Source organism: Zea mays, chromosome 9 (assembly GCF_902167145.1).
Source record: "Zea mays cultivar B73 chromosome 9, Zm-B73-REFERENCE-NAM-5.0, whole genome shotgun sequence".
NCBI classification, from domain to species: Eukaryota; Viridiplantae; Streptophyta; class Magnoliopsida; order Poales; family Poaceae; genus Zea; species Zea mays.
Window position 1 is genome coordinate 120587439 of NC_050104.1, and position 17266 is coordinate 120604704.

Below are 17266 nucleotides of genomic sequence, written 5' to 3' on the forward strand. Positions count from 1 at the left end.
GACAACCCCAACAATGTCTTGGAGTGGATCGATCCAACACTATGAACTTTATCGTATGTTTATATTATTGATTTGATATCTCTATATCAATGATCTATGAAACATGATCATCAATCAATACATGTGCTACTCTATAAAATCATTATTGTCCCACACAATGACATAAGACTAATGATATTTTGAATAACATTATAAAACACAGAGTTTCACGAACAGGTCACGTACTCATCAATCAATGTGGTAATGACAATTTAATCAACTGAATAACATTTTATCCAACCCTCATAAACATAAGGTGATTATACAATTATCTTCCACTTATACTAAAGTCAATCATGCATGTATTTAATACTGATTGCACTCATGTGTGCCTCATGATTTGGTCGTGGAAGAGGCTTCATCAACGGATCAACAACATTCATGTACGCGTGCACTTTGCAAATATTCACATCACCTTTATTAGTGATCTCGCGAATAAGGTGGTAACGTCGAAGTATGTGTTTGTATTTTTGGTGCAATCTAGGTCCCTTGGCTGGTGCAATGACACCATTGCGCCAAAGTACCACCAAGCATTATAAAATACAAACTTCTACACATGTTACTAACTATGTTGTACACAACGATGTGGACTTCGATACTTATTGCAATAGGTCATACATGCCTCTCTATGACATGACATATCTGAAACTAAAGTAAAAAACATATTCAACACCGTGGCATGATCAATATATGCCACTGATCTTGAGACTAGTAGTCTAAAACTCTAACAAGAACCAATCGAAAGAGGAGAGCTAGGAATTCAGGGGTGCTGAGTTGATATCCAAGTATGTGATCTCCTTCATATTTATGTTCATCGATGCATCATACACAAGATCGTCAAGGACGTAGGGTATTACACGTCTTGTGGCTCGAACGTCTATAAAGTGCCTATGTGCTGCTAACGAGGCTACATCTAGAATTAGCGTCAATTTAACCTACATCTCTAGTTGTATCCATAAACTTTCTAAACCTCTTTTAGATCCCGACAGTACTGTGATGTTGATGATGATAGAATTGTGCCATAAGGTTGTTGGCGCGCACTACCGATCAGAACACTGACAGAGGCGCGCGCGAGGTCAAACTAAAAAAACTGGTACATGCAATCGTTTGTCGATAAGTGGTTATGTGTTTGGTTGAACGTAAAAGGAGGGATGGAAGGAGACAGTCATATTTTCTATACTGATAGGATGAGACTGAGAGTGTGGGCAGGGTGAACACCGAAATAATTTTTGGCGGTGATGTGTTTCCAAAAAATCGAGAGGACGGTGTTGCCTCCGTTTCATTCTACCTTAACCTCAAACTAAACACAACCTGACAACGTAATCACGCACGAGAGATGATACACGCATGGATAGACGATGATATAGTCTTTAATCTTTTCTTGCAGATGTACCTGTACCCTAACTTTCTCGCGTTGTGCGTGTCCTGTCCTGAGGCTGTCCCTGCTAGATATGAACAGGACACAGGAGGAGAGGATGACGGGGCTCCAGATCAGAATTCAGATTTCGGAATGTTGGCACGCGATTCGTCGTGATGCTGCGGTTAACAGAAAAGATTCCCCTCTTTTGGGTCGCGTACGCTAAGCTAGAGCGCTTTTGCTCGTACGCATGTTGCACCATCATGTGGTGTCGGACCGGACGATGGCGAGGTGGGCTGGACGCATGCATGCACGCATGGTTGGATGAATGGGTGGTGGGTGTGGATGGTGGTGGATGCATGGCGCCGCCGAGACAACATCGCTGCTCACCCGCGCCCACGCTTTCCTCCAGGTGAGAGCAGGGAAGGGAATATAATGGGAGCTGCGATATGCTCCCTCTCCTTTTGCCGGCCGGGCTCCTCATCACTCGCCAGCCGCGTTGGATCGAGCATTGGTGTCTGTCTCCTCTCCTCGTTTCCCGCCGTGGTTTGAATCGAGATAAATGAAGAAGAAGAAGAAGAAACTACGCTCGTTTGCCCAGGTCCACGCACGCCAACACTGATCGCTAGTTTAGTGGGGTCGTCGACGTCGTACGTGCAAGAGAACCGATCGAAATTCCAACGTGCGTGGTGTCTGAACTGAACATGCGCCGGCCGGGCATGGTGTCTGAACTGAACAAGCGCGACTCCTTTTGGCCATCGTCTTATTAACTGGATCTCCACCGCCTGCAGACCGGGTTTACCTTCTGAACCTCTGTAAACGCACTCAGCTAGTTAAACTAAACAGAGCCTTTGCTGCATGCTTAAAGTTTGTAGCTAGCGCGCGCGCGGTACGGTGTACTTTTTTTGTGCCGCAAACTTTTGAGCAGTCCCCCTTATCGCATCGGAATCGGATGTGCCACGTACGTCCTACGTTCGTCGGCGAATCCTGGCCCCCTAAAGCGCGTAAGCGTGCGGCCAACTAGACAAACTAGCAAAAGCTAGTACAGAGCAGAGCAGAGCAAAGCAAAGGAGGCGGGCACGATCATTAGAGCCGCGCGCGCGCGCGACAGGAGCTTATCCCAATGGATTAAACAAAGAACAGGGCGATTATTTATTAGCCACTTAAAGCATGGCCATGCCCATGCATAAGCAGAGAATCAGTCCGTGTCGCTGCCGCACGTTAGAGCAGCTATCTTCTTGTCTAAAGAAGTGGTAGACACAAAATCGATATTTCTTAATGCCAGCACTTCTTCTTTTTCTTAAAAAAAACAACCGGCGTAAGGAGCAGCGGTAGTCACTTAAGCATGGCCACACGGCACTAGTTTAAAATATGTAGGTTCTGGCTAAGAACCGTCCCGTTTACACTCTATTTACACTAACAGCTGTCTTAAGTGAATCGTCAGTGCCTTGAACTTATCTCGGTATAGTTCACTTAAAAAAATACTCTTTCTATTCAAAGCTTGTTTGATGACCAGGGATCACGAGAGATTCATGGGTGAGTCACCAAGAGAACTCCTCCATAGATCCCTCGTGATCCCTGGTCATCAAACCAGCCCTCAATAATAGTCCTTACGCCGGAATAACTTATGATACTCCATCCATTTACACTCTATTTATGGAGGGAGTAGCTTCAAAAAACCCCGCTATAAATATTGCTTCTTTCTCTGTGATCAAAATTGTTTTTTTTTCAAGCCACCTTTCATTGGTGAAAACTTCGAGGTCTAACAACTGGAAAAATAACGTAATTTAAGGGAGGAGATATTGGTCTTCGTTTCTTTGAAGGAGGATGCTCAGGAAGGTTAATTAATGCCTCTCATATCCTTTTTGCATGATTCCTTCTTAATTTAACCAAGTTGACCTAATCTCTTAGGAGGCTACTGTTGGGACAAAGGCTGGACTAGACCTCGATCTGAATAGCGCGGGAGCGACAACCTCAAGCTAACATTAACCATGTCTAAGTGCAGTATTCAGCGCGGCGATGGTCTTCGCCCCCCCCCCCCCCACCCACACACACACACCTAAGGTGTCCTCGTTGGGCACGCCCCAATGAAGACCATGCAAGGGCAGTGCACGCCTAGACTAAGGCAAAGACACCCACCGCAGCCATCGATCGAAGGCCATAACTAGTGCGGACGAAGAGGGGCTGGAGCCTTCATCATCAGTGGATCGACTGCTCTGTCCAAGACGTCGAAGAGCACAGGGACTTCGCGAGGACTAGACCGTCGACCCCACTGAAGGTTTACAACTGTCTGACTGGACCCACTAGTCAGCCTGTTGGATAGGCGGGCGCTCTGGTGTATTTGGCCCTAAACCGCTATTGTACTGTGATTACTTCGTTGTACAATATATGCTAGGGATGTGACATGTAAGTGGGGGCAAAATGGTACTTGGGCTCACCTAGCCAGGTAGCCCTATAATAGATTGTAACTGATGGGACACGAAACGAGACGTTATAGTTCCTTGCTTACCGTTTTGTCGGGCATCGTGTTTGTCTGTTGCTTCTGAGTGTTGGAGTCCACATGTGAGACCCAACAACCATAAAATACTTGCACATTAGCATTGTACAATTGAATCCACAAGGTATCATGATTGTAGGCACAATTTAGAGATGTTCAATTTGGAAGAAGTTTCATCAACAAAGCGAGCACAAAAGCACGGAAGGGTGGGAGGCAGCAAGGGTTGTTTTCAGTGGATCGTGTAAAATAGGGATGCAGAATTTTATATAACATTATTTGCAGAGTGAAATTTTAAATAAGAGATAAATTAGAGGATAAGATGAAAGCTCTGTTGGAGATGGCCTAAGCATTTTGTAATCCGAAATCACAGGCCAGGCCACTCGGCCGTGCAGCTGAGGCCTTCCGCTTGGGGTTCCCCGGGTCAACAACGACCTTTTCCGCCATTAGATTAGCGATGAGTTGCCAAATGATTAGAATAGGGCACGGTAGCAGGACATGGTGGGGGCGGGTGACCGGATACGCGTGTGCAGGGGAGTTTAGATTTGTGTGCCCCCGCAGCACATGCGGGTGTTGAGGGGGGGGGGGGGGGGGATGGTAGTTAGCGACTAGATTAGTGTCGGATTAGGCCACCAGGGGGCTAGGCTGCTGGAGAGTCTAATTGTGAGAAGAAGTCACGCACGCGCACGCATGCCCAGATCTGACCAAGATTGCGCTGCGCCGGCCTCTCAGACAGTCAGACGACCTCAGTCACGAGCGCCGAACCGAACCATGCAAGCAGCAAGCACGCACGCCTGCACCTACTGCTGCTAACTGCTAAGCTATACTTCAATGGCAGTGCAGTGCTTGTGCAGTTGCGCTAATGCTGGTACTCGTGGTGGTTTACGTACTAATTAATGAAATCTTTGTTTGCTGCATAGGTACATCATCGTGGAGCCATGACTTGTTTGGCGCGTACGTACGTAGGGATTCCACGTGAATCCTATAGTTTTCGGCTTGTTCTCGCTCCCCATTCCTCCGAAACCATGCAAAGTTTGCCGGCGGAGCTCATGAGTTGTTCCTAGTTCCTACGAACACGTTTTGTCAGGACTCGGGAGGCAGTACTAGCTAGCAGACGGTTCAGGTTGACTTGAGGTAAGCAGCGAGATCCATGGATCCTTTTCCCCCCTCTTGAGATTAAAAATTCAACTCGGTGACCTCACCGCCTTGCGTCATTTCAGTCAGATATTCAGCAGGATATTTCGCCGTAACTGTAACGTAGTACACTCGGCTCGCTGGAACTTGACCAGAAGTTGCGGAAAACTCTTGGCCTGTGCCCGCCCATTTCCAGACGCCGCGACTCCCTTGCCTGCCGCTGCCGGTCTACTCAGCGGCACATGTGATGTTAACCCTGCCGTGCCTGCGTGCGTGTGACCGGAGACAGACAGGCAAGGAAGTTGCTGGCCAGTTATTCCTCTATTTGTTTTTTCCCGACTCCAAATTTTTACTACTTATTAAGACAGTAAGAGGTAAGCTGTCATTCCATGTTCTGTCATTCTCATTCCCACCTCCCCGCACTGTCTTTCTCATTCCCCTCTCCCCACGTTGTCTTTCTCATTCCCTCTCCCCACAAAGCTCATTCTCATTCCCACGTGCATCCAGTGTCGGTCCTGACATTTTAGAGGCTCGGGACAAGACTTATAATGGAGACCCTTTGATAATATTAATTATTACACATAATTATAGTGCATATATATATTATTAATAAATATTTATGTATATTTGAAAACATTGTTTATATTAAATACAAAGTAACTAAAATATAACATGGGGTATATATGTGTCCAGATGACTCAAAAGAAGGTTACCTCGAACAATGATCAAATAGATGTAATACGTTGTGAGATCAATCGATTATGCCATGTTGGTTTCGTGTTCGCTATGTAGGGAAAGACAAAAGCGCTGTCGTATCCAATGTCGTGTGTTGGCTACCGAGAGGAGAGGGCACGACCGCCTGTCTGTTTGCGACTGAGAGCCTAGACAGATAGGCCTGAGACTAAGAAGTACTACTACTAGAATATAGAAATCAAGATTAATGTGTTACGTCTAATTTTTCTTGCTTGTTGTTACCGTGTTGTTGACTTATAATTAGATCTTTAAAAGTTTTGTAAAGCTAACAGACATATATATATACAATATACGATATATGGTTGTATATATATACTGTTATTTAGTAATTAAAGTGAGGCCCCATTAATTTGGGGGCCCTGGTCGGGGGCACTGCTCGACCCCCGCCAGGGCCGGCACTGCGTGCATCCCACGTCTAGCTAAAATTAAATTAAAAAAACACAAATGTAACCTCAATGAGATTCAAACCCGCAACCCCTCAAGCAAATGTGTTTATGTCAATATCTGTTACAGTAAAAATTTCTATTACATCTCTCCCAAAGCTCATCTGCTACCCTTGCACAATGTGTAGTAGTAGATAATTATCAACGAGATTCCTGAATTATATTTTTGTATGGAGGAAGTAATATTTAAAGAAGAGCCTTGCATGCAATTTTTTTGTTTGAATAATGTTTTAAACTTAAATTCCTTTTTTATATGTGTGACATTTATTCTCCGTAATATTTTTTCATGGATCTGACTTGTGTGTCATTTTTATAAACCAACGCCAAAGATGAATCCATGTTTCTTACTTGGAAACACCGAACAAACACCACTGGCAGGAGGCGCTCGCATTGGCGTCGCTCATTGACGACGAGAAGAAGCTTGACGACTGCCAGTTCGACCTCTGAAAGCAGTCCTATGTGGCCGCATGCGCCACTATGTTCGGCAAGCTCTGGCGCAGCCGCCGCTTGAACACGATCTAGAGCGGCCGCATCGCGCTGTCCATCTTTAAACAAGGGGACCTTATGGTCGTTGCCAACGCCGGCGACTCTCGGGTTGTTCTGGGCACCGCATCCGACGACGGCGCCCTCTTGTCGTCCAGCTCATCATCCACCTGAAGCTCAACCTACCACGTAAGTTGCTACTGATCGGCCATGAATTCTTGTGCGTTGGGACAACGACCGTTGCTGACGTTGTGTGGGTGTCCTCAAACAAGATGTATGTAGAGGAGTAGCACATCCGATGGTGCAAAGGCTAGGTGTACTACCTCGCTGATGAGCCCAGGGTGTACTTTGTTTGGCAGCCCAGCCAAAAGTCATCAGTACTCGCCATGTCGCGCGCATTCAACGACTACTATATCAAGGACTGTGGCATCATGTTGGCGCCAGAGGTGGCACAGAGGAGGACCGACATCAATGACCACTCGCCATCATCGGGGTAGCTTTTGTGTCGGCCTGCCTTTAATTCTCTTCGTAAACACATACACTTACCTTTTTGTTTAAGCAAGCATGTATGGTGGTATGTACCTGATGACTGACAATGAACGAGGGAACTTCTACAAGCAGGTGTGACACGTGCTCTTCAATGATGAGACCATACAAATCGTGACATGTATCGAAGTTTGTATGATACTGATGATTGCAATGTAGTAGTAAAACAACTAAATTAAAATAACAAAATTTATGTATGGCTAGGATTACAAATGGATTATGAAACATTTTCTTATAACAATATAAGACACATTTTATATATAAGTTATCATGTTATTGTATGTTCATGTTGTAACGCACGGGCACTCACTTAGTAACAATATAAGACATATTTTATATATAAGTTATCATGTTATTATATGTTTTTGTTGCAACGCATAGGTACTCACCTAGTACTTGGTGAAGAATGCTTCAACGTAAGAAAGAACACGTACGGGGAGGAAAAAAAACAGTAGCGATTAGCAAACAGTAGCGAAAACAACAGACTAATAAGCTGCAGATATATCTATTTACTACTATTAAGGTTGTAAGGGGTAGGCTGCCTCCCCTGGTTCTGCCTTCGACGAATCTGCACCGTCGACTCGCTTCCGTAAATCTACACCGTCCGCCCGCCCACGCCCACGTTCGTCCCCCCGCCTCCTTCCCCACCCCGCGTGAGCCGCCGCCTCCCCGCCTCCCCCTTCAGTCCGCCGCTCTCCCGCGGATCGTTCACCTTCACTCCATTCTGAGGATCTCATCAGCACGCTCTCCGGCGCGGCGGCGGCCCTTCCTTCGAGACTAGGAGCTCGCCGTCGGAGTCATCCCCTTCCCCAATCCCTGCGACGCGTTCGGCCGGTCCGTGCGGGAGGAGGACGACGATGAGGCGCTGCGCTGGGCGGCCATCGAGCAGCTGCCCATCTACGACCGCATGCGCAAGGGCATCCTCACGGGGGCCGCGGCCGGCGTCGAGGAGGTGGACATCCAGGGGCTCGGCATGCAGGAGCGCAAGAACCTCATCGAGCGCCTCGTGCGCACCGCCGAGGAGGACAACGAGCGCTTCCTGCTCAAGCTCCGCGACCGCATGGAGCGGTGAGTAAAAGAAAGAAAAAAAAGTTCAGCTCTTATTTGAATCCTTGGTCACCGGTGAAGTGAAGAGAAATTCAGAAAGCGATTGTAAATTGACCTGCAGGGTTGGGATCGATAATCCGACGATAGAGGTGCGTTTTGAGAACCTGAACATCGACGCCGAGGCCTACGTCGGCAACCGAGGTGTCCCCACGATGACCAACTTCTTCTCCAACAAAGTCATGGTATGCATCTCATCTGCAGCAGCGGGCACCCCTCCATGCTTCCTAGGCAGCCACGGAGAAGGAATTCCTTAGGCTACTAACTCTCGTGAGCTGCTCCCATCATAGGATGTACTAAGTGCTATGCACATCGTCTCTAGCGGGAAGAGGCCTGTCTCCATCGTTCACGATATCAGTGGGGTCATAAGACCCGGCAGGTAAGAAGCCAAAGAATTTTAAAGTGCAAGGTTTTCAGTTTTTCTGTAGTTGTACTTACTAACTGGCACTTCGTTCAGAATGTGAACGTCCTTGCTGCTTGGACCTCCTGGATCTGGGAAAACAAGTCTACTTCTGGCTTTGGCAGGGAAACTTGACTCCAATCTGAAGGTATCACATCTTGCGATAATTTCTTGATTGTGAACTTCTGAATTCTAGGCAAAAAGGGTATATATTGGGAGAGAGAGATAGCTGTAAACTGTACTGAATAGGTGAACTTGCAATGGTAATTTTCAGGTGTCAGGAAGAGTGACTTACAATGGTCATGACATGGATGAATTTGTCCCTCAGAGGACATCGGCATACATCAGGCGGCACGATGTTCACGTCGGCGAAATGACGGTCCGGGAAACACTTGCCTTTTCTGCAAGATGTCAAGGAGTCGGAACGCGTTATGGTATGTAAACACAGACATTGGAAAGGAACACAGATAATTATTCACCTTCGGGGTGAACCTAGGCCTGGGAATGGGCCATACAAACTCGTGGACACAAAGGGCCTTCAAACCCATGGGCTAAATAATTTGGATTATTTTTGGGTTTTCCACTAATTAGGGCAGAGTTGGATTGGGCTATTCTAATAAAGAGATGAACATGTATCTGTGACCAAACATGGCCCAAACATACGTTTGGATCGAACAAAAGGGTGTAGCCCATGGAGCAGGGAGGTGGATCCTCTGCAACCCGTGCTTCTTCGTCTACTGCAGCTTCTCACCTGTAGCGGCGCCGCAGCAACTCGCATTCTTCAGCGGCGTAGTAAGCAGACGGCGACCCAGATCTACCACGGAGGAGCTCGACGGTAATCTTTTTCTTTATTCTCGTCTACCGTAGCGCTAAGTTAGGCCATGCCCCGGTACTGTCTCCTCTCCTGCCGCATCGAAGCCTCGGTACTCTGAATCCTCCGTACGGTCCGGAGCTTGGTCCAGCAGCAGGGTTCACTTGAGAATGAACCGGCGGCAGGGTTCGCTTGAGAATGAACCGGCGGCAGATCTGCTCACGAACGGGGCTCTTGGCCTCTTGCTGGGCGGTGAAGAAGGAGCCTGAGAGCCTGAGAATGAACCGACGACAGGGAGCCTGAGAGGCAGATGGCGGCAGGGGCTCTTGCTGGGCGGTGGCAACTGCTAGTTGTTCTTCGATGCCAGATGGAGAGGGTTTTTAATTGTGTAATGATTTTTAATTGATTTAATTGCTGGGCGGTGGCAACTGCTAGTCTATTTATTACTTGTGTAATGATTTTTAATTGATGATCTTGCATCCTAGGCGATGGAGAGGGTTTCATCAGCTCCAGAAATGGATGAGGCTGCCTCAACTGATCAATCAAGCAGATTAACAAAAAGAAGGGCTAAAGTTTGGGATTACGTTGATACAGAGGTAGTAGATGGGAAAGAGAAGGCAGTCTGCAAATATTGTAAGGTCCACTTATCTTCTGCTGCGGGTAAAGGTACAACTCATCTGAATAGGCATATTTCTGTGTATTGCCATGCAATTCCACAAGAAGAGAGACAAAGGTTTTTAGCGACCCAAAAAACAAAGCCTGGCGATGATCATGTTTTTGACCAGTAGTCTTTCGTAGTATAATAGCCAAGTACTTCCTTAGCGCAGAGATTTCATTTCAAAAGTGTGAAGATCCATCCTGGAAAGAAATGATAAATTACTGTCAACCATCTTTTCGATTAGTCGGTCGACAGACTGTCCGTTCAGATTGTATGTTGTTGTATGAAGAGGAGAAGTTGCAGTTAATTGAGCAGTTTACAAAGTTGAAATCTCATGTTAGTTTGACTGCTGATCTTTGGTCCTCTAACCAAAATCTTGGATATCTTGGTGTAACAGCACATTTCATTAGTGAAGATTTTGAGTTGCATAAAAAGATTATTGCATTCAAGAAGATTTCCTTCCCACATACATCTTATGCTGTGCAAGATGGTATTACCTCTTGTTTGCTAGAGTGGGGATTGGTTGGTGATTTGTTTACCCTTACTTTGGATAATGCTAGTGTAAACAATAGAGCAATGAAAGATATGCGAGATGCTTTGGGCAGCCAGATGTTTTTCAGTGGTGAACACCTCCATGTGAGGTGTTCTTCTCATGTGCTCAACATCATGGTTCAAGCTGGACTAAAGGTCATTCCAAATGCAGTCGGGAAGGTGAGGGACATTATCAAGGTCGTGATATCTACACCATCTCGTTTACAGATCTTCAATTCTATTGTTCAAATATTGGGTCTTAAAAGTAAATCGGGGCTGATTCTTGATGTTCCACATCGTTGGAATGCAACCTATGATATGCTAAATGAAGCCCTAAAATATAAGGCTGCTCTGAACAGATATGCAGTAGAGCAACACCATGAATGTCCCACTGAAGAAGATTGGTCGAAGGCAGAAGCTCTTCATGGTTTTCTACAAGAGTTCAGTGATGCAACCAAAGCATTCTCAGCGGATAGGCATCCCATAGCTCATCTTTTTCTCAAGATGTTGCTCGTTATCCGAGGTGTGCTGCTTGATGAGAATTATAACTCAAATGAACTCCTTAATGAGATGGCAAATGTTATGTATACCAAGTTCCAAAAATATTGGATAAATCCTAATATTGTGTTGCTCATAGCTCCTGTTCTAGATCCATCAATGAAAACTGAATTTGTCAAGTTCTATTTCTACACAGTTGGTGACAATGTTGATATGAAGATGAGGGAGCTCAAAAGGTACTTGAAGAAATATTACCTAGAGTACGAGAAAATCATGAGGAGTCATAGTTTGCATGTCTTTATTACTCCCGATGATCAGATGAGAAGTGATCCTTCTACCTCTTCACCTCTTTGTGGTAAAAGAAGGGTGGAACATGCATTTGCTCAATTTGCATCTCAAAATGCGAATGCCCGTCCAGAGCGAACAGAAATGGATACATACTTGGAGGACCCTAGGATCCTTATCAAGCCAGATGAATGCTTCAATGTTTTAGGATGGTGGAAGAAAAATTCAGATGCTTATCCAATATTGTCTTTAATGGCTAGGGATTTCTTGGCTATTCCTGTGAGTACGGTGTCCTCAGAATCTGCCTTTAGTGCAGCTGGTAGAGTCCTTGGAAAAAATAGGACATCACTATCTCCTGAAACACTTGAAGCTTTAGTCTGTGCTAAAGACTGGTTGATTGGATTCAATGACGAAAAAGAAGGTAAATTATCATATAAAAGTAGACTATTATATGATAATGAGTTAAATTGTCTACGTCATTTCACTAGGTGAACCAATGACTGGAAAGCGAATGTTTGATTCAGATGATGAGGAATATGATTGGGAAATTTGAAGCAGGTAAAACAAAAAAAACATTTTCTTAATCACCAAAGTTTTATCTTTTGTAAAGTTTTATCTTTTATTCAGATTAGGCTAAAACATAAGAGTGCACAATACTGCATTTGTGAATTCAGGCAAAACACTAACTCTGAATCAATTAACTCTGTATTTGTCCAGGCTAAGGAGTTCCTTGGTGCTTCCGGTGACAAGCGAAAGGAAGTCAATTAACTCTGAATCAGTGGTATAATCCCTATGTCTGATCTTCTCTAATATAAATCTAACAAATTATAAATTAAGGGAGTATTTTGTAAGAGCTTGTTCGGATGCATGTGTATAATCCCTATGTCTGATCTTCTCTAATATCCATGCATCTAAATAAGCCCTAATAGTATCTCTCATTCTCTTGTCATACTAAAGAGGAATAAGCGTGAATAATTATCATTAGCATTTAAGTTACATTTTATAAACCAAACGACACCTAAAGTGCTCAGTCATAGTTGGCTACTTGCCAGCCGATTATTTAGCACGCAAGCCATGCTCGATGGATACAGCAGTATATGACCAATATAGATGACCTACGTACATGTGTTCTATGCTTCAGCAAGCATAATATGTTTCTTGCCTTCGCATCAACTCAAGTGTGTGATGATATGTTGTTGTCTAGTACTAGAGACCTACATTGGTGGGACTGAGGATCCAGGCCCTCACTCATTTCTCCAACTTTATCTAAGTTCAAGTTTTTACTGTAAAGTCTTATGTTCAGTCCAACTTAGGGGTCTCTAGTTTCTAGGGATTAATTTTTAGTCTCCCAATTTTATGCCCCAGTTATATTTTATCCTAGTGAAGTTTTACTGCTCTCATATACTTAGATGAACTAAAGTTGATCATTTTGTGCTCGGAACAACTCTGTATAACAGTCTATATAGTTTAACAGTCTATATAGTTTGCATGCAGGTTACACACAACAGTTTATTGAATAGAAAGAGGACACTCGATGACCACAAGATCATCAGATGATCATTTGTTGAGCTCTGGAACTGAATCCTCTCCGCATGTGGTAACTAGGCGGGTTCCCATCCGAGTTCCGAGGTCACTGCAATGCTAAATTGTCAAGTTCAGTTATCTGAATTCAGTTTGAGTTATAATTCTCATCAAGCATCAATGTCACCAACTGTGTAGAAATACTGAATTTTAGCATGGAGCGTCTTTGTAAACATTTTAGCATGGAGCAGTTTCTCATCGATCATGGCTGTCAAGTTCTATTTCTCTACACAGTTACAAGTTGTTTTCTATCATTTGTTTGTGAGCCCATGGATTATAATAATTTATTAACTTGTGGTGGTGCTTGCTTGTATATGAAGGCCCTTGGATTGGCCCGTGGATTTTTAAAAGGATCGAGACGGATTAGGATGTCGGGGTATTGAAAAACGGATTGAATTGAGTTGTATCAAATCAATTTGGATTTAAGTAGGGCTGGGTTCACTTTTAAAACTTATAGGATTGGAGTGGGGTTGAGGCCGGATTGTGACCCATTACCAGGCTTAGGTGAACCTGATGGTGTTTTCAAATTACGCAGACATGCTTACTGAGCTTTCAAGAAGGGAGAAAGAAGCCAACATTAAAACCAGATCCTGATGTCGATGTTTACATGAAGGTAAAAATCCATTTAATTCTAACCAAATCCTGTGTTTACATTGGAAGTAACAAAGGTTACTCAAAGTTATTTGTGCTTCTGTGCAAATAGGCTATCTCCGTGGAAGGTCAGGAGAGCGTGGTTACAGATTACAATCTCAAGGTAAGTAAAAATATACTGCAGAAAAAGAAAATATGAGAAATGGATATATATGCCCCCTAACAGTAATTGTATTTCTTTTGCAGATTGCAGATTCTGGGTCTGGAGATCTGTGCGGATACAATGGTTGGAGACTCTATGATCAGAGGTATCTCAGGAGGACAAAAGAAGCGTGTCACAACCGGTATATGCAATCTGCAGTTAAATTAAGAATTGTGCATCATACCCTTTGGCCCTGCTCGAAAAAAAAATCTGATTTCTTCAAATCAGAGTTGCAAAAAAAAAAAAAATCTGATTTCATGTCTGATTTCTATGAGTAGAGAATAGAATAGCGCCTTAGTAGAGAATAGACCCGTATAAAGTTATTGGTATCAACAGTAATCAGGTACCATCCTATCATTATGACCAATTCTAGCTTCTATAATTGACGCTAGCTAGGATAATCATTTGACGCTAGCTTGCTTCTTGCAGAACGATGGCACAGCAACAGCTTCTTTCTTGCTAACCATTGCTAGACATAACTTGACGAAAAGAATAGAGCACATAGAAAACGTTCTCAATGATTTGAAGAAATCACATCTGTTGAACCAGCAAAGCAGCAGCAGCAGCAGTAAGAAAGAAAGGAGTAGCAGGCATGAGGATATTGAGTACCTGTACAGAAGCATTGAGCGGAAGGTAATTGGTCGAGATAAGGAGCGTGAGAAGCTTATCAGTATGCTTCGTAGGGGACCTGGTCCGGAGACACCAAGCTCCAGTAGCAGTAAACATTATTCTGTGATTGGTATATATGGCATTGCAGGGTCTGGGAAGAGTACCCTGGCACAATATGTCTGTGATTATGAGAAGGCCGAAGGCCAACATTTTGACCCTGTCATGTTCATTCATGTGTCTCAGACATTTAGGGTGGATAAGATATTTCGTGACATGCTGAGGGAGATCAGGAAGGACAGGCAATCTGACAGCAACAGTGTTAAATGCCTACACGATGAGCTGAAGGAAAATGCTTCTTGTTGGTACTGGATGATCTCTGGGTCACTCGTGAGAATCAGGAGGAGCGCGCTATTCTACTTAATGTGCTCGATGCTGGGCAGAGTGGAAGTCGGGTTCTGGTGACAGCTCAGAAGAAAGATGTAGCTGCAGCGATAGGCGCTGAGGAGCAGATCCCGATTCCGGATATGGAAGAGAAGCAGTACTTTTCGATGTTCATGCACTACGCCCTAGAAGGCAAGCGTGTTGGTGACGGAAGGTTTATAGCAATAGGGAGAAAAATCGCGAAAAAGCTCGGCAGATCACCCATTGCAGCAGTCACAGTGGCAGCACGGCTTCGGAGCAACAGCAGCATCGATTTCTGGGAGACAACAGCGAACCTTGACATGTTGGACGAAACAATGGGAGCTCTGTGGTGGAGCTATCAGCAGATAGGTGTAGACGTCCGGCGATGCTTTGCATACTGCAGCACTTTTCCCAGAGGATACAGGTTAGTACGAGGCGAGTTGGTTCACATCTGGATAGTGCAAGGGTTCATAAACACCAGGGTTAATGCAACTGAGCAACCAGAAGATATAGGCCTGCACTACATTAACGAACTGCGGACCTTCTCATTTCTGCAGATAGAAAGAACAGTTTTTGGCACTGAAACGGAGGCGTTCACGATTCATGACCTGCTACACGAGTTGGCAGAGAGGGTCAGCGGAAGCGAATGCTTCAGAGTTGTTTCAAATAGCTCACCAAAACATATTCCGCAGGAGGTTCGCCATCTCTTTGTTGGCACTGGGACTGACAGTAGAGCAGCTATCGCAAAGAAAATTCTAGGTCTGGTAAATCTACGCACTCTCATCATCGTCGAAGAGTACAGCGAAAACAAGAGGAAAACATTTGCAGCTGAAGATGATGAGGAACGGTCAGGCCGCACCTTAGTTAACGAGGAAGTCTTGGGCAGAATGTTCAGGAGCCTGAGGAAACTGCGGGCGCTGGTCGTTACAACGAAACAGTACCATGAACCAGCGTTGTTAGTCCCAGCATCTATCGATTAGATGAAGCATCTGCGTTATCTAAGCTTTAATCTGGACTGTTCTCATCGCAGTGTGGAGCTTATTTTCCCAAGCACATTTAGCAAACTTTACCATATGCAGAGCATATATAGTGAGAAAATTTCCTGCGCCAAAGACGTGACACAAAATCTCACTTCCTTGCGGCACAGCTCTTCGTCGTGGATGGGATTTGCAAACGTTGGCAGGCTGACGTCGCTCCAATCGCTACGGTACTTCCAAGTGAAGAGAGAACAGGGGCACGAACTGAAGCAGCTGAAGCACCTGAACAACCTTCGAGGCACTCTGGCGATTGACGGTCTGGGGGTCGTCAGAAGCAAAGAGGAAGCTCTTGAAGCACACCTAGCCAGCAAGGAACAACTAAGGAAACTGGAGCTGACATTCTCTGTCCGTTAGGCGGGGGATCCGAACGCCGTGGCAGAGATACTTAACCGCCTTTTACCGCCGGAGGATCCAACCAACCATAGGTACCATGGCTGGATGATGGGAGGCCAGGCTCCAGACGTTGCTGCAGAGGTCCTTGAGGGCCTTTGCCCCCCGAAGGATCTTGCAACACTCACAATCAACCGCTACAAGGGTTCGAGGTACCCTAGCTGGATGCTGAGTAGCCAGAGTCCAGGAGCGCTGAAGTACCTGCAAGAGCTTGAGCTCCATAACTGCAACCGATTGGCATCTTTTCCTGAAGAAGAGACCGAGCTGTTCAGTTGTCTGCGTGAGCTACTGAGCTTCGAGTTAGCTTGTGCGACTGGGACAGCATGCCAGAAAATATGGAGCCCCTTGTTTCGCTCCAGAGTGTATTGATTATGAGGTGCGATAGGATGGAGCGCCTTCCAACCCTGCCCCGGTCGCTTGCGAAGGTTGAAATCCATGGGTGCCGCGTCCTCAGTAGAACCTGCCAATCAGAGGGACACGAGAACTGGCAGAAGATCCTGCACATTCCAGAGAAAAATATATCCCCAAGAAGGAGCATGGCGCAGTGAGGGAGGGAGGACGATGAGACCACTGTTTCCATGTTTACCAGCGACAACTGACCTGGGATTGTAATATGCATCCATTAACTGAGGATTGTTCTTATACGTTTGTGATGAATCCACCTGACAATCTTTTTTTTTTTGAAAATAGGTACACTAGCTATTATTATCAGTATTATTGGAAGTGTACTTAATGGATGATCAGATCTTTTTTATTCTCTCTATTTGGGGAACTTTCTTGTAAGACTTTTTCGTCTCTCTAAATATATAAAGATGTGCAGCTTTCCTGCTCGTTCGATATCTTTTGTTACGAAAAGGGATGGATGACCAAATTTGTTCTAAGGACGGTATCAGTCATTGTCCAGAAAGCATGCTAGAC

At 45.0% G+C, this 17266-nt stretch overlaps 1 protein-coding gene across 1 annotated transcript; it reads left to right on the forward strand.

Annotated features, from left to right (window-relative positions):
• The first annotated feature begins 1724 nt into the window (after positions 1-1724).
• LOC109943388 (pleiotropic drug resistance protein TUR2) lies at positions 1725-17187 on the forward strand. The gene is given in 8 exon segments (XM_023301278.2): positions 1725-1808; positions 8031-8317; positions 8418-8538; positions 9028-9187; positions 13653-13696; positions 13698-13730; positions 13821-13871; positions 13955-17187. Coding segments are annotated over 8 exon segments (1014 nt in total). The 3' UTR covers positions 14189-17187.
• Positions 17188-17266: the final 79 nt, after the last annotated feature.